Genomic DNA, 20,073 nt, shown 5'->3' with positions numbered 1-20,073 from the left:
ACCAAGCACCCTTACAGAAACTTCTACCTGGTCATCTATTTTAGCTTGAACAGCTTTTTGCTTCTCTGTGAGCTTTTGGTGGACCTCTTTCAGCCAGCGGTTGTTTAAAGCCGTTTTCTCTTCACGCGGATTGGACGTCTCCTGCTGCTGACCGATCACGTGACTTTCACTGTCACGTGACACAGGCATGCGCTGCGCGTGTTCTTGTGGTGCGGTGGCTTCAGGCTTCGATCTGGCAGCTGGTTCTTTGGATTGACTTTCTGGTTGTTCCTGCTTTACATCCCGGATTTTTTGTTGCTGGCTGGTAGACTTTCCCTCCTGGCTTTCACCCTAAAGAAGTAATTAAACAACAGCTGTTATTAGAAGAGCGTCTTAAACTTTGTTGAAGGAACAAGTGTGTTTTCGCTTTAGGGAATCCGTAACACACGGGCGGTAACACAAGAAACATGAGTGGTAAAAACAGCCACGCTAGCAGTAGTTAAGCGGTTCTAATGGCTGGCTTTTATCGGCGTGAGGGGAATGTCCGGTTTAAGCCAGCTTTAAAATGAGTTGAATCAAGAGAAAATTATTGTCTTGATTGAAAGCAAGGCCTTTTTAATTTATGTGGGTAAAATGGTGCAACACCAAAATGAAATTACGTTTCCATCAAACTGTGGCTCAGTTCAAGCATGAAAAAATTTCAATTTTATCCTTAACAATCTTCTTCAACCTAAATCATCCTCGATGCTTGGGCTTCCCTCTTTTCTTTTACTTTACACTCTAACATCAGTATGCATATTCTCCCTACTGTTCTTAATACATTTCCTATGGTACCGACAAGGAGAAATTGTTTTACAACGATAGCTCCTTCAGTTTGTGATCACTTCTGTAAGGGAAATTTAGATGCTAATCATTCTTAAGAACTAAAGGGTCAAGGGGTCATTTTGCTACTCAGCATCAAATAAATTCATCAAAATATCACGACGTAGACTCATGAACCCTACAATGACTAAGCTACGGATCTTGAACATTAAAAACAAAAAAGAAATACATGAGAAACATGTCATTGAACCTTTAACTCCCCAAGATCTCATAAGTAATTCTCCTTACTGTCTGCTGTACCATTCTTACGTAGTTAGTTGGGAGAATTTGGTATTAGATCTACTAATCTTCCTTTCTCATTGTCACTTGTCTGCTTGATACTGAAATGGTATTGTAAAGAGAAATTCTGTCTTGGTCACTCATGGGAGTTAAAGGGTAAAAAACAAAAACAAAAAAAAAGACAAAACACGTTTGATTAGTACCTTGCGCTGTGGATCAAAGGGCTTGTCACCATAGTAGAACGGATAAGCCGAAAAAGGAAACTGAGAAGCTTGTTTACCGAACAGCAACTCTTGTTTGCTTCGTTCATGAAGTTGCTGTTGTTTTAGTTGTTGTTGGTACGCCGGCATCATTTGCCAGAACTGTTGCCACTGGGCCTCGTCCAAATGTGGCCACATTCCGTGCAACCGCGGATCCATCATAAACGCCGCGTTCTCGGCTGCGACTAAACAAAAGCAAAAAAACAAACAAACAAACTTACCTCGCCGAAACCCAAAGAAAGAAATTCAAAACACTTTAAAGACACCTTTGGTTACTATACTTGTTCCTGCTACTGACTTTCGAAATGAAATCAGATTCACTGCTACGCCGAAACAAGTAACAAAACACCATATTTTATTGATGTGTAAGAAACATTAGATCGAAATGAATCCCAACCCATTGTCCCAACATAACTCCCTCTAAGGAGATGAGATCAGCCAAACCAGCGTAAAATCAAGTGATTTGAAAATTAATAACACACGAATATCCTTGCTCCCCTTCACCAGGGGGGGGGGGAGGGGAGGGGGACGAGTGGCATGTGAATCCCCTCTTGAAGAAACAAATAATAAATAAAATTAAACAACCAACAAAACAACCTGAAATTCCTCGAAGTTACCGTAAGCCGGAAGTGGGGCTTGCGCATTCTCAAGATCTGATTGATAACTCTCTCTCTCCTTGTTTCCATAGTTTCATCGTAAATTGGTTAAGGGAATTTGGTGTTACATCAAGGTGTCATCTAGCTAATAAATATGTCTATTTTCATCACCTTTTTGCCATACAATGATTTGCTATCGAACAGAGAAGTTTTCAGTTACTCATTTTTCGTTTGTGTAAGAATTATGACCTTACCAACGGGAACATAACTCTCTGGATGAAGAACCATAATTGATCCTGTTACTGGGTCAGCGAAGGCTCCAGGTGGGAACATTCCGGGTGCGGCAGCCTCCATCATGGGTGCACGGTACATCCCACTGTACATTGACGGATCCAGCACCAGGAATGGCGTTTCCGGCATACCTTGCGGTGCCGCCAGCATTGAAGCAAAGTAAGGGTTGGGAAAAGCACCACCGTCCATTCTAAGAAACTGGGCGGCTGCCTGGTTTCCTAAGCCTGACAAACTGGATTCTACAGCGGACTCCCGTGAATGCCCTTCACTGCCGCCATTTGCTGCTCTCCTACTTTGAAGACCAGGCGCCATAGAGGCTCCGTAAGCGGTCGATGGCGCGGTGGTGTTCCTCTGTTCGGATAAGGGGGAGGACAGCCGACGCTGTCGAACATCACCAGCTGCTGAAGACACTGCTACCTTATCAGAGGACTGCTGAACCCGAAGCTGAGCTCTTTTATCCGGAGAAGCTGACTCCCTAGACAACTGCCTCGATCTATCATCGCTATTATCCGATGTAATTTCCTCTGGTTCAGCCCGTTTTTCGCTTTCAAATCGCCCTGTGGGCAACTTTGATTTCGTATCATCTTGCCTTGGAAGGTTTCTCCTCTCCTCAGTCCTTTTCACTCCTTCCTCGGCTGGTTTCGACAAACGATTACTCTCAACTAAGTTTCTAGAAAATGCTGTGGCCATATCGGACTTCCTGAAGCCATTTTTCTCCATTTCCTGCTCCCTTCTCTCGTACATTTCAAACGTGGCGTTCGGAGGAACAAATACTTTATCTCGTAAAGGTCCGCTACGCTCAACATATCTTGCTTGTTCACCGTTCGGAACTGTGTTACACTTTAAGAAAGGAAACCCACTCAGGGAAGTGCTATTGTTATTACGGTCATTGTTCTTCTTGCCGTCGCCCACTGACGTAAGTTCGCGAGAATCCGATTTCCGTCCCGCGTGTTCTTTGTAAGAACTTTGGTCTTTCCCGCGAGAGTAATCAACGGTCCTCGCACGATCAACGCCCTCCTTTTCATTTTCCGATTTAAGCTCCGCGCGCGGAATCCCAATCAAAGATGAGTCATTCAAGTCTCGGCTATCGTGACTATTGTAATAACTACTCGAGAGTCTGTTTTCTTCCATTCTAGAAGTCTTAACGACTTCATACTTCGGGTATTTCTGGTTTCCCTCACGTCTCTCCACTGAGAGTCGGAAAGAACCCTCCTTGCTATTCACAACGACAAAGTTACTTCCTTTCCCATCTTCACTTTTATTATTGTAATTTACGTACTCTCCCACAACCGACTTCTCGTTCCGACTACTAAACGGCTGGCTTCTCTGATAATCGTCGTTGTTGGCACCTATCGGAATCTTACCACCGCCAAAATCGTTTTCTTTTCGTAAGCTCGACTGTCCTGACCCGAACTTATAAGTGGCTTTTGTAAGTTTAGCTTGCAGATGCTCAGCGGAGGTCATACTGTCGCGTGACGAATCACGTGACGAATCACGTAACACATCCCGCGAATCTTCTTCAACGTCTTTCCCGCCAAAACCTTTATCCGTCACGCCACTGGCGCGCAATTGCGGTGGAAGTGTTCCGTAGTAAGCCTGTCGGTCCCATGGTTGCATTGAATAAAAATTCCTCGCAGCATGTTTCTGAGCATTTTCATAACCACTTGTCCAATTCTGATCACGTTCATCCCTAGTGGGTTGTTTAGCACGCCAACCGTTTTCTTCTGTCTTATCCCCCGAGGCTTGCTTCACCCCAGGGTAATTGGCGGTCCAAGACACAGTACTACCATGACTCGTCATGACTGGAGCAGAATTCGAGAGATGAGTATAGTTTGGCCTCCAAGCTGCATACGAAGAACTTTTATGCTCAGACTCGGATGAATGAGGCACAGTCAGTGGTGAATCATTACTTATGCGCGGCGCAATAGGGGTGAGTTTCGGCATAGTCGATGGGACATTTGAGTGCGTCGTATTTGAAGAAGTTTTTGGAGGCAAAGCGTTGTGATACGGAACTAGAGTGGGCGGTTCGTTGGCGGGATACGGCGAAGAGCGCGCTTCAGAAGTGTAGCCTTTTTCATACGAAGAGAAAGAAGCAGCATTCGTGGGTCTCTTATTTCCATTAGAATCAACTGCTAAATGTTCGAATCCTTTCGCCTTCGGAAGTTTATCGCGCGTCCGGTCGTATTCGCCTACAGTCGATTGTTTGTCACGGCGGGGCAAGTCCTCGTTACCTGAAGCGTCACGCAACGATATGTCACGCAATAGTGGTCCTTTTGCTCTTCCGTCATCCGAATTACCAACTTCATTTCCTTTTCCTCTGTCAGGATATCTCAGAGGAACACTGGAACCTTGGGCTTCGGCCGAGATTCTTTTGTCTACATCGCTTTGTTTTTTTGGAGTGTCCTGTTTGTCTGTTACCGTTTTAATAACACTTTCAGTTCGCATGTGTTCCTTAGTAGAGCGGGCGAGTGCATCAGTAGATCTATGGGAAAAAAACCGGTGAAAACTTGTATGTTCCTCCTTACTTCTTCAAAAAAGTGATCATACTGTCTTTAATCAAGTACCCACTTTATCATATTTTGTTTTACCTTTTGCCCTTTTAGTGGAAGCTTCAGCGCCGGGAAACTCTATCTTGTTACCATGTCTACACTATTAATTCGAGTTTGCCAAGAGGACGAAATTGTTCTCTATTTTCTCATCGAGTACTGTTCAATTCGCAGAATTCAAAGTAACATGGAATTTAAATTCACCGTCTCTAATAGCACACAATAATGACTAATTTTACAGGGCCTCACAGAATACCACTCCCCAATGATGTGAGCCCCCTGTATAAAGATTGTCATTATTATTATTATTATTATTATTATTATTATTATTATTATTATTATTATTATTAATTTTCCTGCCATTAACTGACTCGGTTTTGAGGATAAGAGAAATTCTTAGAAAAGGTTTACACTAGAGGAGAGTTTTCCGGATTCGTAAATGTTTCCGGCTTCATCAATTTTGGAGTATTCGGATTCGTAAGCGTTTACATTGAAAGGATATTCGGATTCCTGACCGTTTACACACAACGACAACTCCGGGAACATTCGAAATGGAATGGTTACCAAGCCCAGTGTTGTTTCATCGTTCGATCGACAAAGTGAAAATGCCTCCCCCAAAAACGGCTAGAGTAGATCCAGATGCCACTCAGGCAAATTTGAGTCGGACAGATGCCAGGCCATCTACGTCGTCGGCGATTAAGACGTGGCTGATAATTTGCGTTTCCTCAGAAATACTGCGGTACACATGATAAACTTTATCGCCTGAACCTGCAACAAGATTAGGCAACCAGAGACCGCCAGCAATGTTAGCATCAGATCCTCCATTTTGGTTTCACCGCAAACCCAAAAGATTGCAGGCGGAAATATCCGCACCGCAAACTCAAAAGATTGCAGGCGGAAATATCCGGATTCGAGAAAAAAAGCGGTTACACGACAAAACTTTCTGGATTCAAAGTTCCCACTTTAAATTCCGGATTCAAAATCTCCGGAGACACGACCAAACCGGGGAGTTTTTATTTCGGATTCGTCCACTTTAATGTAAACGACAAAATCAATCCGGTACTAAAACGTTTCGGATTCATCACGAATCCGGAACAATTTCCTCTAGTGTAAACCTAGTCTCAGTGGAGTGTCGAAAAAAATCCGAGATTTCTTTGATTTTGCTTTACGTCACCGTGCGATTGGATCAAAAAACTCACGCCACTTTCTCACCAAGTAACTAAAATAAACTAAATTTTGAAATCTATTGCTGAATCTTGCCGACTCTATGATAACTAATGCTGGTGTTGAAAACGTTTGTATCCTTATAACAAACCTTAACTGAGACGATGGATTGTTGCTTTTGTCAGACCCTGTTGTTTCTTCGCTGTTTTTGCCTCGTTGCGTATGTCCGTAACCAGTTGCAAAGTTTTGAAAGTAGATCATAGGGTTACCATACGCGTAAGGAAAATTTCCCGCGCTCAGCGCCCGCGGGTCCATGCCTTGTCCCGTAAACATCCCGTATGGAAGACTCATGGGGATCGCTGAAAAGAAAAGAGTTAAGAGTAAGTTTCATTTCAACCAAATGACTGTGAACTGTCAGGAAAACCTGCCACAGAAACGGTGATAACCTCTTGCTAGACGGGCCACTCGGCCCGAAAGAAAACTTTAACTTATCATATATTAAAACTTTGGTGTGAGTTTTGAAATGCTTTTAAAGCAAGAGCTAATAAACCCAAATCAAATCTTGGAGTGATTTCAACGACCAATAAGGAAAATATGGAGTGGACTGGATCGAAACCAGTACAAACAATCAGAAAGGAATGTAAACACTGCGTGGAACTTGTCTTCAGCGCGGGAAAAGTTTTGCCCAGGTAACAAATAATTCTAGTTTGGCATGCGTTTTTTCTTTTTTTTTTTCTCGGACCAGTCATCAAGAAAAGGAGAAAAAAACAATGTTATCCCAAATTACAACTTGGAAAAGAAACATACAATCGTTAGGTCTCAACCTGAGTCTAAATGTGAAAAGGCAACGAGATAACGAAGCGAAAAAAAGAAAAAAACAAAAACAAAAAACTAAGAGGAAAACTCTACTTCTTCCACGAAATATTCACAGAGGGGAATTTGTTGTCAATGAAACAACTCCTGTGAAACGTTTTGTTGCTATGAGTATCGTAGACAACGTCCATAACTGATTTCCACTGAAAGCGGTCGAAAGGTCGGGAGAAGCATTAGAAGTCGAAAAGTTACCAGTAATGACACCATGTTTCTCGTATTGCAAAGCTCAAGGAATTTTTTTGAGACTTGTAATCGAGCTCTAGGTTACCAAATATTTCAGACGCGATATATTCCTCGGTTTTGTTTTCAGATTTTGAGGGCGAAGTCCAAGTGTCTCTTCCGATTTTTTTGCCTCAGTGTGCACAACTGTGTTATGAATACCACAGAATGTTTATGATAAAGGGCTTTCAACACCACAGCAGTTAATCTTTCTCATGAACTTTAGTGAGACACGTGCTTCGACCAAAACTTAAAAGCGTAAAAGTCACCCCAATTTTGCATTTTTCAGTGTGGTTTCTCAGCCCGACTACCGTATATTTCAAACGTCGTTTCTCGTTGTTGCTCTTAGATTACTGATTAACTCTACGATAAACGATTTCAAACTATTTAAAGTAAGGGAAAAGCGACTTCCGACTTAAAATTTTGGTCAAAATATCTGACCAAATTTAGGCAAGTAGCGGTCTGGGTGTCTAACCTTTTGTAGCGAGTGGGCGCCCAAAATTAGCCAAAACAGATCGGCCAGACGGTTTAGTTAAAAACTGGATTTACCTTATTCGAGAGGTTTCGCTGATTTTTGTAAAAATTTATCCTTGTTAGGGATACAAGTTGAGAATAGACTGATCGCCCGGCCAGTCAGCTCCAATATGATACCGACCGACTATACAAGCCGGCTAGTTCTTTTCTTTTACAAGTAGGCGCCGTTGGTGTAGATGAGCTTTAAATACTAGTTTTTGCAGTCGAAACAAGTGGAAACGTATCCTTTAATCTTGTGTTAAATATACAAAGCTCGGATGGAAGAACAACGGATCCAACAAGAACATTAGCTAGTGCGTTTTAGGTTCGCGAAAAAAGATTATTCCTGGCACAAAACTTTGGACCTCTGCCGGAAACAGTTTTACCATTTACGTCAGTGTTCTAGAAATAATTTTCTGCGCGATATAAATTCGTCGTCATTAAAAATGAAATCTGACATTAACAACTTGGTAGCGTTCAGTTCTTATACACAAGGGTGGTTGGAATAAATTGACCAAAAAAACCAAACCGTCAAGGATTACTAATCATGTGTTGAACACTGAAGTATTGAAAATGATATGCTACAAAATACTAGCCTAGGTTTCCTAGGAACGACAAAACGTGACGCGAAGGTCACCTTGTAATTGGCTTTACTGAGTCTTAAATTTGTTTCATCGATCAAAGTTTAATTTCAACCCACGTTATAATTTTGTGGCTTCCGACTACATCTTTGTATCTTTGTATCTTTGTATCATCTATATCCGGTTTCATTCGAGGGCTTAAAAATTTCCCACAAGCGCAACTCTATAAACACACCCTGTGGTTATTCAAAATCCAGCTTACCTCTCGACAGCTGCCGATCAATTAGGAATCGAGAGGAAAAGGTTTCACCGACCGTAAGAAACTTCACGTCTTTATGTGGCAATTTCCTGCGAATTTGGATTTCGCTATGTTGCTCACTCTTCACACCATGGTTTCGTCCATACAGTGTAATTGTATCCATACTAAGTCGCCTAATTTTAGCCTGTGACATCGCAGGCCTACTATGCTTTACAATAACAGTTCCTTGTTTGGCTTGGTTACTAATCTCCGAATCATATCGGTTAACTAGCTACATCGACTGCGAAAAACGGAGACGAGATCTATGCAAGAGATGTACAGTAAATCGACTTTACTCAAAAGTAAAACAGAATTGTAACACCTTCTTGTCCTTGGAAAACTACAGCTGAAGCCTTGCAAAATCAAAGCAATTTATCATTTACACAAATGACACTTAGTTCTATTTTTAAGACAAAACGTTCAGATCTTTGTAAGCGATCTTGGTGCACGTGCTCTCGAATTATCACCCCCAAAAAATCCTAAATCGGGCACTCGAATAACAGTTCCCTCATCGCAAAGATAATGTCACCTCCCCACCTTACCATTGAAAAATGAGTTTAACCAAATAGAGCTGGTAATACAAGGCTGTTACGGAAGCAAGGCAAAGAAGAACTTTAAAGCCGTTACTGAGAAAAGCGATATTTGAACTATGATCCATAAATGTTCGGGAATTATCAGTTTGCGGCACAAAAAATACCATCGTTTACAGTAACAGTGCTGTATATCTAACTTGATAATAGCTGTTGGTAAAAATCAATTCGGAGGAAAGAGTGATTTTTCTTCCGTGACTGACCAATATGAACCTTCCCTTGCGATGTAATCTAAGTTGAACTGAATGACCCTCTATCAAGGGTGAGCAGTTTGGAACACACGCGATGCAACGCCACAAAATTCCTGCCACTAGACCTTTGAGCAAGCTCTCCCTTGCAAACAGCTACGATTTCCGCCTCACGTGTGCAAGAAGTAAATTTACAAAAGTGGGGTAAAATTTCAGTCTGGGTTGTCACAAACCGATTGTAAACATTATTTCAGGCTATTCTAAGCGCGAAAAATTCGGTTACAGTCCGCTGTTTGTTCACCGAGGGAAAGAACTTGAAAGCCCTGTCCTCACCAAGATTTTATCCTTCGATACAAAGAACATTAAATTTTAACAGACAAGATATCTGAACGGTAACTACATTTGATTAATCTCTAAAAGCGCTTTTATTTCTAACCAAAAACTGAAAAAAGCAGTCAAGATAACATGCGCTATTTAGGAACATATTCATGCAAATAATAGCCTTTCAAAAGATCGGGAAAATGACCTCGGTACGACGGCATATCACGGTCGGAAGGGATATAGAAAACAAACCTCCTCTATTTTACGATCTCTTTTATACATTTTGAATTTTATATCCAGCGGTTAAATGGACTTCCGTATACCACATAACCGTGGAGAAAGTGGAGAAACTCTAAAGCGATGGAAGCCGAAAGCACTCGTCTTTCAGCAGTCATAGAGTCTGAAGAAATCCTAATCTCAAATAACCATTCATTTTAGAACCACCCAAAAGAAATTATATCACTTTGTCTCTGTTTTCCGTATATGAATGAGACGATCACTGCAAAGATAACGGTGGTTTTTTTTTAAATCCAGCCATATGTCATAAAAAGTACTTCAGCGAAGGCTGAAACGCAAGCAAGAAAGCTTTACATTATCATAGGTAACTGCATACTTGAAATCAAAGTTTGATTTGAATATTTACAGTTAAAGTAGGATACATATTTTTTTAAAAAAATCAAGAGATTTATGATCTGGGAGCTAACTGTTCGTTCTACATTTTAAAGGATCATTTTGAAGACAAATAAAAAAAATTGTTTCGAAATAGCAAAAAAAAAATCATAACATTCAAAATCAAGAGCTTTTCCCCGTTTGCATTCATTACAAAAATCAGAATTGAAAGATAATATTTTAATTACGGAAGGGGTTTATTTTTAGAGTGAAACGTTTTTGTTGGTTTAAGCTTTCTGGAAAGCTTCTGTTACGGGATTTACATCGGTTTACGCCGGCATAACCAAGGCAGCAGATTTACAACTAACTTGTATTCTAGATACAACCGGAACGTTGTTTTGACAACATATACAAACAGACAGTCTTAATATATTACCATGAATTTGAGCCGTAGAGCACTATTACTGAAAAACTACTAAAATCGGAAGGTTTTCGATTTTCGCAGATTATCATTTCAAAGTAAATGAACCGGGTAGTTTTCACCGTTGCGATTTGGGAGCACGCTCTTCAGTGATATAGATTTGTTTTTTCTTTTACATTGTATATTGAACAACAGAATGAAGTCAGTAATATTTTGCGGATTTCATTTGCCACGATGGTAAAAATATCGCCGTGAAACAACCGATGCATAAACCATAAGTTACAGGATATTTAAATTCTGATTTTGCGAAGCTAAAGCGCTTCACCAGAATGCCCTGTGTACGATCGCCACACTGACAAATATTAAATTATTTTCAACGTAATTTAAGTCCCCCTTGCTGTTGTGTTTTTTTTCCTCTTTAATTTCTTTACGGCAAACCTGATTATACTATAATTCAACAATTCGTACCAAACAGGACTACATCAATTACAATTCCCAGTTACGAAAAGGCAGTTCTAGCAGCGATTTTGGACAAACTAAAAATTTCAGTTGAGTAAATGCAATGAATAGAAGTGCAGCTCGCCACAAAGAATCGCGAATTCTCAGATTTATCATGGGGAACCTGTAAAAAAAAAAAGATTTTATTGTCACAACCATTAACATGTACTTGCGAGTACAAAACGTCCGCGCAGGTTTTAAGATCGTGGAAACCGAAAGAAGGAAAGAAGTGAGAATTTTAAATGATGTATTCAAACAATCTGTGAGGCCGACCAACTGCAAAAAATCAATATCGTGAGTTCAAACAAACAAACAAAAACAGAGCATTACTATAGGCTGATGGTCGTCGAAAATCGATACCTTTTGCACGAATTTAGAGCTCAACAGGACAAGGCAGAACACGTAAAATCCTCATGTTACACCTAACTGAAAAAATCTCCTTTCTTTTCCACAGACAATCCCTCCAAAATTCGAAGTTTAAGGTTTGAAAGGATTAATACACTGAATAATATCAAAAAATTTTTGTATCTGGTCACCCTAATCGGCACAAAAAGTTAACAATTTTGAAACTAAAAATCTTAACGGTCGACAAATAAGGTGGTCTCCTTATTTTGCTTAAAAACATCTTCAACATTTCGTGACAGCTAATTAATGTTTCCTTGTAAAGACGGCTGCCTTTCTTCGAGACACTGTACATTGCAGATTCTAGATTTATCGACTCCTTTCGCAAATGGATCTGAATGTTTCTTTCAAAGGCCATTCGCAGAAAACCACAACAACAGCGAGAAACATACCTTATTTTCAATGCTTATCCAATGCTTCGAAACTTGAAATCTTAAGTCCTTGAACTTTGCGGGGAGACAGTTCTGTTTAGTACGTAATGCCTTACAAGACGTTCTCACAGGCAAAAGAGCTTGTCTTGCCAAAATTCAGCTATTTTCGGTCACATCAGAGACAATTTCTCTGATGAAAAAAACGCAGAAAAGACCCGCTTGTGTTAGGCTCAGAAAAAATTCGAACAGAGAAAGACGCCGAAGTGAAAAAGTGTGAAACGTGTTTGAAGCGGGGGCGCACTAAAGTTGTTTGAAAATTAGTATGGTAATCTCTTCTCTTATTCAAATCGATCGCAGTGGTTCTCTACGCTCCATTGTGGATGGTAAACAATATTTGCACGTTCGAAATTTTTGGCAGTCGCGCAATATTTGAGACCTGTTTTTGGAAATACTTGAAATGTCAGAATGCTCTCTCTCGCGGGGAAAACCTTCAAGCGATCAAAAAAGCACGCGATACTTCTGAAAAAAAAAAAAAAAAAAGCCATCGATCACCTTTTGCATGTAAATTGAACACATTTTCAACGTAATTGGCGTCGAGGTACCTGTAGTTTGTTGTCAATAGATCACAAAAGTCGGTAAGGAACATAGAAATATTTTCTTCTCGATTAGCACCTTATCAGTGAAACCGCCTATTAAAAGTTCCTAAAAAAAGTTTGGACCTTCGTTAAGACCAAGCATTAGTCAATATTTTGGTAAGCCCTATTTTGCAATTCTCCCTGCCTTTTAGAAGTTGGAATGGAGTCTGTTTCTGTTCAGTTTGTTTTCGTTTGCATCCTATGTGGACAAAAGGATAAAAAACATCCGTAAAATTTCTTGTACTGGGTACATTCAAAGCCGTTTGCGATATCAAAATTTTTAAGAAGTGTGAAAATTTTCCTGGTAAGATGCAAATCGGTCAGATACGCAACGGAAACGACAGTTTTTTTTTCCTTTTTTCGAATGCAAGTACACTTCTGTCTGATATAATAGCAGATACGCAAAAAAAGTTCGTTAGCAAATTAACAAAAGTAGCATTACTGACCGTAAAAACTGAACTTCTGCTATGCCAAAAAGAAAAAAAATTTAATGATAACACTTCGAACTGAAAAAATACAAACGAGGACTTTTTAATATATCGTAATGAAATATTTCTTTCGACGTTGTATTTTTCTTCTACATTGGCAGGAAAATTCCAGTTTCTGGAACCAAAGATAATAGGGATTTTTTGTTCGGTTTTATAACATGGATGGGCGCATGAAAAAAGTTAAAACTAAAATTCATAGCATTTTTTTGACTGACAAAATTTCCATCACCCAACGAAAAACTTACGAATCACTGAACAATTGGGAAATATTCATCGTTAATGATTGCAGCAGTGAAAGTTGACTTGCATATCTGATCTAACATTTTAGAATTCTTTTTTTTTTTCTCTTTCTTCGAAAGAAATGACATCTCCTGAAAGGAAAGGAACTCGACATTTGCGAAATCACGAGGGTATAATTCAATACTGATCCCGACTGAATATAAATTACAGAGGGAAATTGAAACAGGGAATCATTACTAACCGATTGAGACACATCAATATGTGGAATCATCTCTTCATCGAAGAAAAAGAAATACCTTTCCTCCAAGGAGTCACTGATTTTTTCAAAATTAACACTTTAAATAGTTTCTCACATCTCAGCAACAACTATACACTAAATATTTACCGAAATAAATTTAAGTACATAAATGAATCAATGGACCCTTAAAGCGGAAGTTGATACGCTAGGGTGTCAAGAAAGCGAAGTGTAAACGAACTCCAATCCATGTGCATTTCACTTTCGTTCGGTTCAGCTTGAATGAAACAAACGCTACATAAAAAAAAAAAGGTTTCATCATTAAATGTTTCGTTATTTTTGCTTTCCGCTATTACAGTGGCTTCCAAGCTATCACGAACAACTTTCTTAAAAACTGAAGGAAACTGATTCATCTATTTTTGTCTTAAAAGAAGTAAAAGAGGATAATTTTGTGGAGCAATTAATATTGACAGTGCCGACTGAACGATTAATCACACATCATGCATTTGGAAATAAAACGCTTCATAAATCCTTATGTAAAGCGACTGAAGTTCGGCACGTGAAAGTGAAAGAAACTCGCATGTTAAGAGAAATCTCAAAAACGACGCTACTTTAGGTGACGTAACTAGCCCCTTTCAGCTAAATATTGTCTCATCCGCGGATTCAAGCGGAAAACAGATTGTTATCATGTTTGGAAATGTCTAGAGTTCAAAGCGCTCTCGAGGATTTGCTAACTGTAGGTTTTCGAACCGTCTACCGAAGAGAAATTTCATATGCACAAACAAAGAGTTAAATTAAAGTAAACGTGACGAAGAAAAATTAAAGACCTGGTTGAAAGCTCAAATTTGCATTCCAATAGGACTACAGTCTAGTTATATTTGAACACGTAACAAAGGAGCTTCAAGTCAAGCATGCGTGCGGGTCTGATATGCATTACAATATCAGAGGGAAAAAAGATCAACAACGGCAGTACGAACCATCTTTGCATCGCAGTTACGAACGACTCGCGACAATTTTTTTTGCGTATTCTCGACCTCTCCCGGTCGGTGCCCGAAGAGACACAAAGCCTTCGTGGCTGGTTTTCATTTTTTCCTTTCAGATTTACTCAGAAAGTTTTTTCTCAACAAAAGTTCATCTGCCGTAAATGAATTCTACCGGATGTCAACTCTACAACGTCTGGTATTTGTTATGGTTATGTGAGTAAATTGAAAATGCCCAGGTTTTCAATTACAGACACCGAAGTCGTGTCATGTTTGACTACGCGCCGTATTGCTACATATCTGCTCCCTGTTAGAACTTTACTTTTAAATTACTTTCATAGATTTCAAAATTCTAACAGAAGTGCTTGGCACGTTTTGATCGAGAAATTTCAACAGACCTATTAACGAACAATTATGGCAAAGAAAATAAAAAGCGCTCATTTTCGATTTCTATTCCCCTCGTTTGAGTTCGTTTAAGTGGGAACATAGTTTCTGATTTCATTATAGAAGAAGAGGTTGATCTTTAAGACGTTAGAAAAAAAAATTAGGAAACGTCCTGCGCTCGTGAAAGTAGGTTTACTTTTGATACACAAGCAATAACATCACTGCGAATTATATGCTCATCCGTTCACCCCTCGCGGTACATGTATTCCCTGCTGTTTATTTTCTCGGTTTTTTGCACCGAACAATTAATATTTCCACAACGCACTATTTTCCCTTTTATGCTTTTAAACTAGAATCGAAACATTTCTAAGGTTAACAAAGTGAAAGATAACAAGCGTTGGAATAATCCCATATTGTTCACCGAGTTGAAACTAATTATCCACAACAGAATAGGGAATCCACTGGAAAATTGAGTTCTTGACTAATTTTGTGCCAATAGAGGCATTTAACAAAATAAAATGTCTATTTAACTGATTCGAATTGATAAAGAAACAGAGAGGCTTCTTTAACGTAAACGAAAACTCGCTGTTTTCCGCGAGTGCTCGCGGAAAAGTCACGGACGAACACTACTGTAGAATAGTAGAATGTGAAAAACCGTTGACCAAAAATCAAACACCGGTATATTGGTGACAAAATCTTCATTAAAGCAGTATGACACAGAATATAGTAAGTAAACTGGTGGGTTTTTCTGGGACAAACAACGCTGCACATTACAACTTAAGTAAAAGAGCCGAATATCGAACACATAATCACGCGCAAATATATAGTAAGATCGCGTGTTGGCGTCTCGTCATGTTCGCGGAAGGCAAAATCGTTGAAAAGCGATCAGTTGCACTTCGTACGAAAACTTCAACTCTGAGTAATTTTTCCGTTGTTTGCAAACACTGGCCTACTCTGCTGCATGGTGATTCAAGCCATCCGTTGCTTTCCACGATCGTTTCAACTCATTCTCGTAGACGCCTAGAGGAAGTGAATCTAAAAAGACTAGCCGCCGCATTAGAGGCAACGACAAACGTTCGACTTCATAATTTCCAGCGATCGCGCTCTATTTAAGCGATGTCTTTACGGTTTTTTGGTTTGTTTTTCTTCTCACCTACGCTTGAAAAAGGTGGAAAACGATAAAAACCCCGATGATGTAATGACGAACAGAAAGATGGAGTCTACCGTGATAAATATCACTAAAATACTTGACGCGGCCGAGCGCCAGATAAACAGCGCCGATTTTGATGGGATTATTAAATACACGAATATAACTTATACGCCTAGGAGAAGTTTTCTACATTTTAAGCACATTTTTACGAGAGAACGTGTCTTTAAAAGTATGACTTCGCATTATTCTCTGTTCTACTCACCAAAATGAAACAAATCTGCCCCCTAAGACACCACACGACTGTGTTAAATACAACAAAAAATAAAAATTTTCCTTTCAGCTGAGACAAAACTGCAACTATAATGCGTAAACTGCGGTGCTAAAACAGTCGATCTTACCTATCTAACTTAATACTGCATCGAGTCACGTATAGCTCACGAGGACAAGACTTCTCTACCCCTATTAGCTGCGAAGTACGTAACATGATCGAATACAGATAGTTTAAGTCCAGATTCCACGATCATTTCGTTTTCCGACAAGCAAGGGCACACAGATCGCCGCGAAAATGCAAGTTGCTAATAAAAACTGTACACCCACTAGCTTTGTGATTCCAAAAACTCAAACTTCGTGGTGTTATTTGTGCCTCCTTGGCACTATTCAGCAATATCAGTCGAACCGTCAAACCGTGGTACAATGTTCAGTGTCGATTACGTTGATGCAGTCGCGAAGAAATATCTTAATTATATCCCCTTCGAACGAGCACGAAATATCCTGAAAAAACGCTATTACAAAGGGTGAATTTGAGCCCCACGTGTTAGTTGACGAAAAAATCGTCAAAGCCATCAATTGTCCACAGTTTTGCACGAACAGGCACAATAAATAATTGAACAAGCGAAGAAAACTGTGCGAACTTACCTGCACTCGGCACGGTTGGTGAATAATATTGCGCTTGTAAGGGAGAAATAAACTCCGAATTTCTCGCGATGCCCACTTCTGATGAAGGAAAGCCTGCAGAATTGGAACCATTTTCCAGCGTAGATTGTGAAGAAAAGGCTTTGAGTTGGCGGATGATCGGGTTTGTTGTTACAGCCTCATGGGCGAAATGTTGACGAGGGTTTGCCGTCTTCGCTTCCAAACTGTGTACTTTTGTCGATAAAAGGGCCGATTTTTCGGGCGATCTTTCCATGTCACTATTTCAGACAGCGAAAACAGTGGTTCTATCGGGCGGCAAAATTCTCGTAAGCATAGTTTCGAACACGGTTAAGCGACTCGACGTCCTAAAGGCGGAAACGTGAAAAGCTAAAATTGCTTTTCAATTCAAGTTGTCTGTGATGTTGAGTTCTGTACAGAAACAATGATCTTGCATGCTAATTGGTTGGCCGCACGCCCCCTGCAAGCCGATTCCACTCATTCACCAATCACGTGCGGGCAAAGTTGACAATTTCCTTGATACCTAACACTGCTTATTGTGAACAATGCTAGGCGTTTTGGCAATACAATGTATATGTGTCATGTAGCGCTGTTGCAAGAAAAATGCTGGTGGAAGTTTCCCAGAATAACATCACAACCTATCGTTGTCGAGCTACAAAAAAAATAGTATAGTAATGATTATGATAGCATCCGTAGCGTAGACATATCGACCTTCTTGTGGAAAGTAGAGGTGTGTTACGTCAACTAAGTCGTCGTTCAATTTAATTCCATTCGTGCGCATTGTGGATCAAATCAAAGTTGACATTTGCTTCGTTCGTTCGTTCGCCTAACCGCGTTTTAAATTCCGTTCGCGTCTGATTGTCTCCTAGGATTTAATTTTTTTTTTCATCTTTGTAATCCTCGAGTGACAATTTGTTTCCTGACTTTATTTTTAAACTGTTCATCACATCGATCGAAACAGCTGTACTTTGTTTACGACATCGTTCACAATAAGATTATATAAGTTATATATTGAACGCACAAAGTGTTTTTCAATTCTGCCGAATCATTTATTTTATCAATATCAATGAAAGACCGACAGTTGCCCCAGGGGAAGGTTTAGTGTTTCTTTTGTCGATCCAGATCAGTTGAGGGCCAACCAAAATTACAAATCGATTTATATAGACCAAGCATGAAATCATGGCTTCGCAAATTTAGTGCGCTGTTTTAGTCTGAGTTTATTTGCGTGCGTCTCAAGTATCGGAAACATACAGGATGCAAATCACTTGTGGCTCTTTAACTTGCCTTCACATCAGTATTTCAGTACATATCACTGATTTTTAAGGACTTTCTAAGGTGTGAGAATTTAAAATACAGATTACATCAAACTTTATTTTAGTGGCATTGCGTCACGCAACGTAACGTGACGTGACGTGATCATCAATTTGCATTTTTTGCGGTTTTTGCTCATTGCGGTTTTCATTCATAAACGTTCTCTTTGTGCTTAGACTGATAAATATTTAAAACTTTCACTCAACAGATGCTAAGTTTTATCATACGTCAGGCTGGTTTCATACTTATTCCGTACATACTCTAGTCTTTCAGCACACAAAGTCAAATTACGTCAATGGTTTGCGTTCTTTAGTGTAATTAAAATAGTGTTGATTCATCTCCTTTGTGGAAGTCTCTGAGCAAATGTTACCTTCTTAAACGAATTGGTGGTCTTTTCTCAATAATAACCTATAATTTTACGCAACGTGTCGTTTAATTTAGCGTCTGATACACAAAGCGATGATTGAGAAGAAGTTCACACTAATTCCTGATTGACCCGGATTGCAATGGTTGTTTGTTGTGAGCATCGTGATTATGTTTCACTTTCTAAATTAAGAGAACGATTTTGTAGTTGAACGCGAGAAAAACGCGCGAGACGCGAAACAAACGCGCAGATATTAAAGGCGCAATGAAAACGGAAGTTAAATGCGAAACGCATCGAACTCGATGACTGAAGAACTGACGAACGTTATCAACGGATTCAGGAAAGGCTCAAGGCGAATATTTCCTCTAATTTTCGTTGCAAAACTGTCACGACAGGGCGAGCTTTGTTGGCCGAAGATCACTTAAAGAGCAGTGAAATTTATCGCTAAAAAGAATGAAACAGATTCGTTTTAACTTTGCATAACAAATAGTGCAAATTCCTTCTTCCTTTTACAGTCACAAAACCACGATCGTGGTTCAACCTCTGACGCTTATCGAACGGATGTAATCCTACGTGATGCAACTGTCTTTGAGTTATGTGTCGGAACAAAGAGTTTCACATGAAAAGTCAAAGCATTAAATCCTCGTAATCTCTGTAAGAATGTATGTCATACTTCATGCATCAGGTGAGTTTTGCATCATGCAAAAAAAAAAAACTCACTTAAAGGTCACGTCCTGATATAGTGATTACTTAAGCCGAGCTCATTTTCCCTGCAGGAAGTAGAGTATCTTTGGTATTAAATCGTGACTTGTTGCGATGCAAAGTTTTATGAGATAATTTCTTAAAAGCGTTACGTCAAATCAGTTTTACAAAGACAAACATGTTAAACTATCTGCTGAACGCTCTCTGGGTTTTCCCTCTATTTATTGGTGTTGCCTTCGATGGAGTTTTTATTTTTAGTATCCAACCAACCTCTTGTTGTTACCATAGTAATAGATAATTGCACATAATGAGATCGTTCATCACTTATGATGGTAACTATGTCTTCACGGAACTGAGCCTGGTCGTATAACTATAACTGCAGGCTTTGAGTATGAGAAAATATTTTCTGAAACGTACTCCTCTAGGATTTGAGTAGAAAACTTTGGTAGCATCGACGCAATCTTTCCTCCTCAAACTGAAATGTTATGATTTTAACGCGATTCTTATCGTATTATTAAGGAATATTAATATCCTTTATTTTAAGGCGATGTCTCACGACGTGTCAAGGCCGTAGCCAGACTTCAGAACAAGACGAGGCAAGTTTTGGGTCTGGCATGCCTCCCCCAGAAAATTTTGAAATCTAGAGGCTCAGAAATGCTCTTTCAAGCATTTTCCGTGGCACTTTTCTTTAGAAAAGTCAGCCTTGGGCAAGTGTGGAAGTTCACTTTTTTATTGCCGAGCGATACTGGTGCAAAAGAAACAAAAAAAAATAGGAAAAGCCAAAATCAAGACGAAGCAATTGCCTCGTCTTGCCTCATGCTAGCTACGGCCCT

The 20,073-nt window shown here is 39.7% G+C and overlaps 1 protein-coding gene across 2 annotated transcripts in view; it reads right to left on the bottom strand.

The window, feature by feature from the left end:
- Positions 1–17,253, bottom strand: part of LOC111321473 (uncharacterized) — a 32,021-nt gene extending 14,768 nt beyond the window's left edge. For both annotated transcript variants that reach the window (XM_022924365.2, XM_022924366.2), the window contains exons 1-5: positions 16,849–17,253; positions 6,089–6,296; positions 2,191–4,709; positions 1,284–1,525; positions 28–330 (exon numbers count right to left, since the gene is read on the bottom strand). In XM_022924365.2, coding sequence (XP_022780100.2) covers positions 28–330; positions 1,284–1,525; positions 2,191–4,709; positions 6,089–6,296; positions 16,849–17,119 — 3,543 coding nt within the window. In that variant the 5' untranslated portion in view covers positions 17,120–17,253. The remainder of the gene's footprint in view (positions 1–27; positions 331–1,283; positions 1,526–2,190; positions 4,710–6,088; positions 6,297–16,848) is intronic.
- Between the last annotated feature and the right edge of the window lie 2,820 nt (positions 17,254–20,073).

This window comes from Stylophora pistillata, chromosome 10 (assembly GCF_964205215.1).
Source record: "Stylophora pistillata chromosome 10, jaStyPist1.2, whole genome shotgun sequence".
NCBI lineage: Eukaryota > Metazoa > Cnidaria > Anthozoa > Scleractinia > Pocilloporidae > Stylophora > Stylophora pistillata.
The sequence above is the reverse complement of the archived record's forward strand: the minus strand, read 5'-3'. Positions and strand labels throughout refer to the sequence as shown.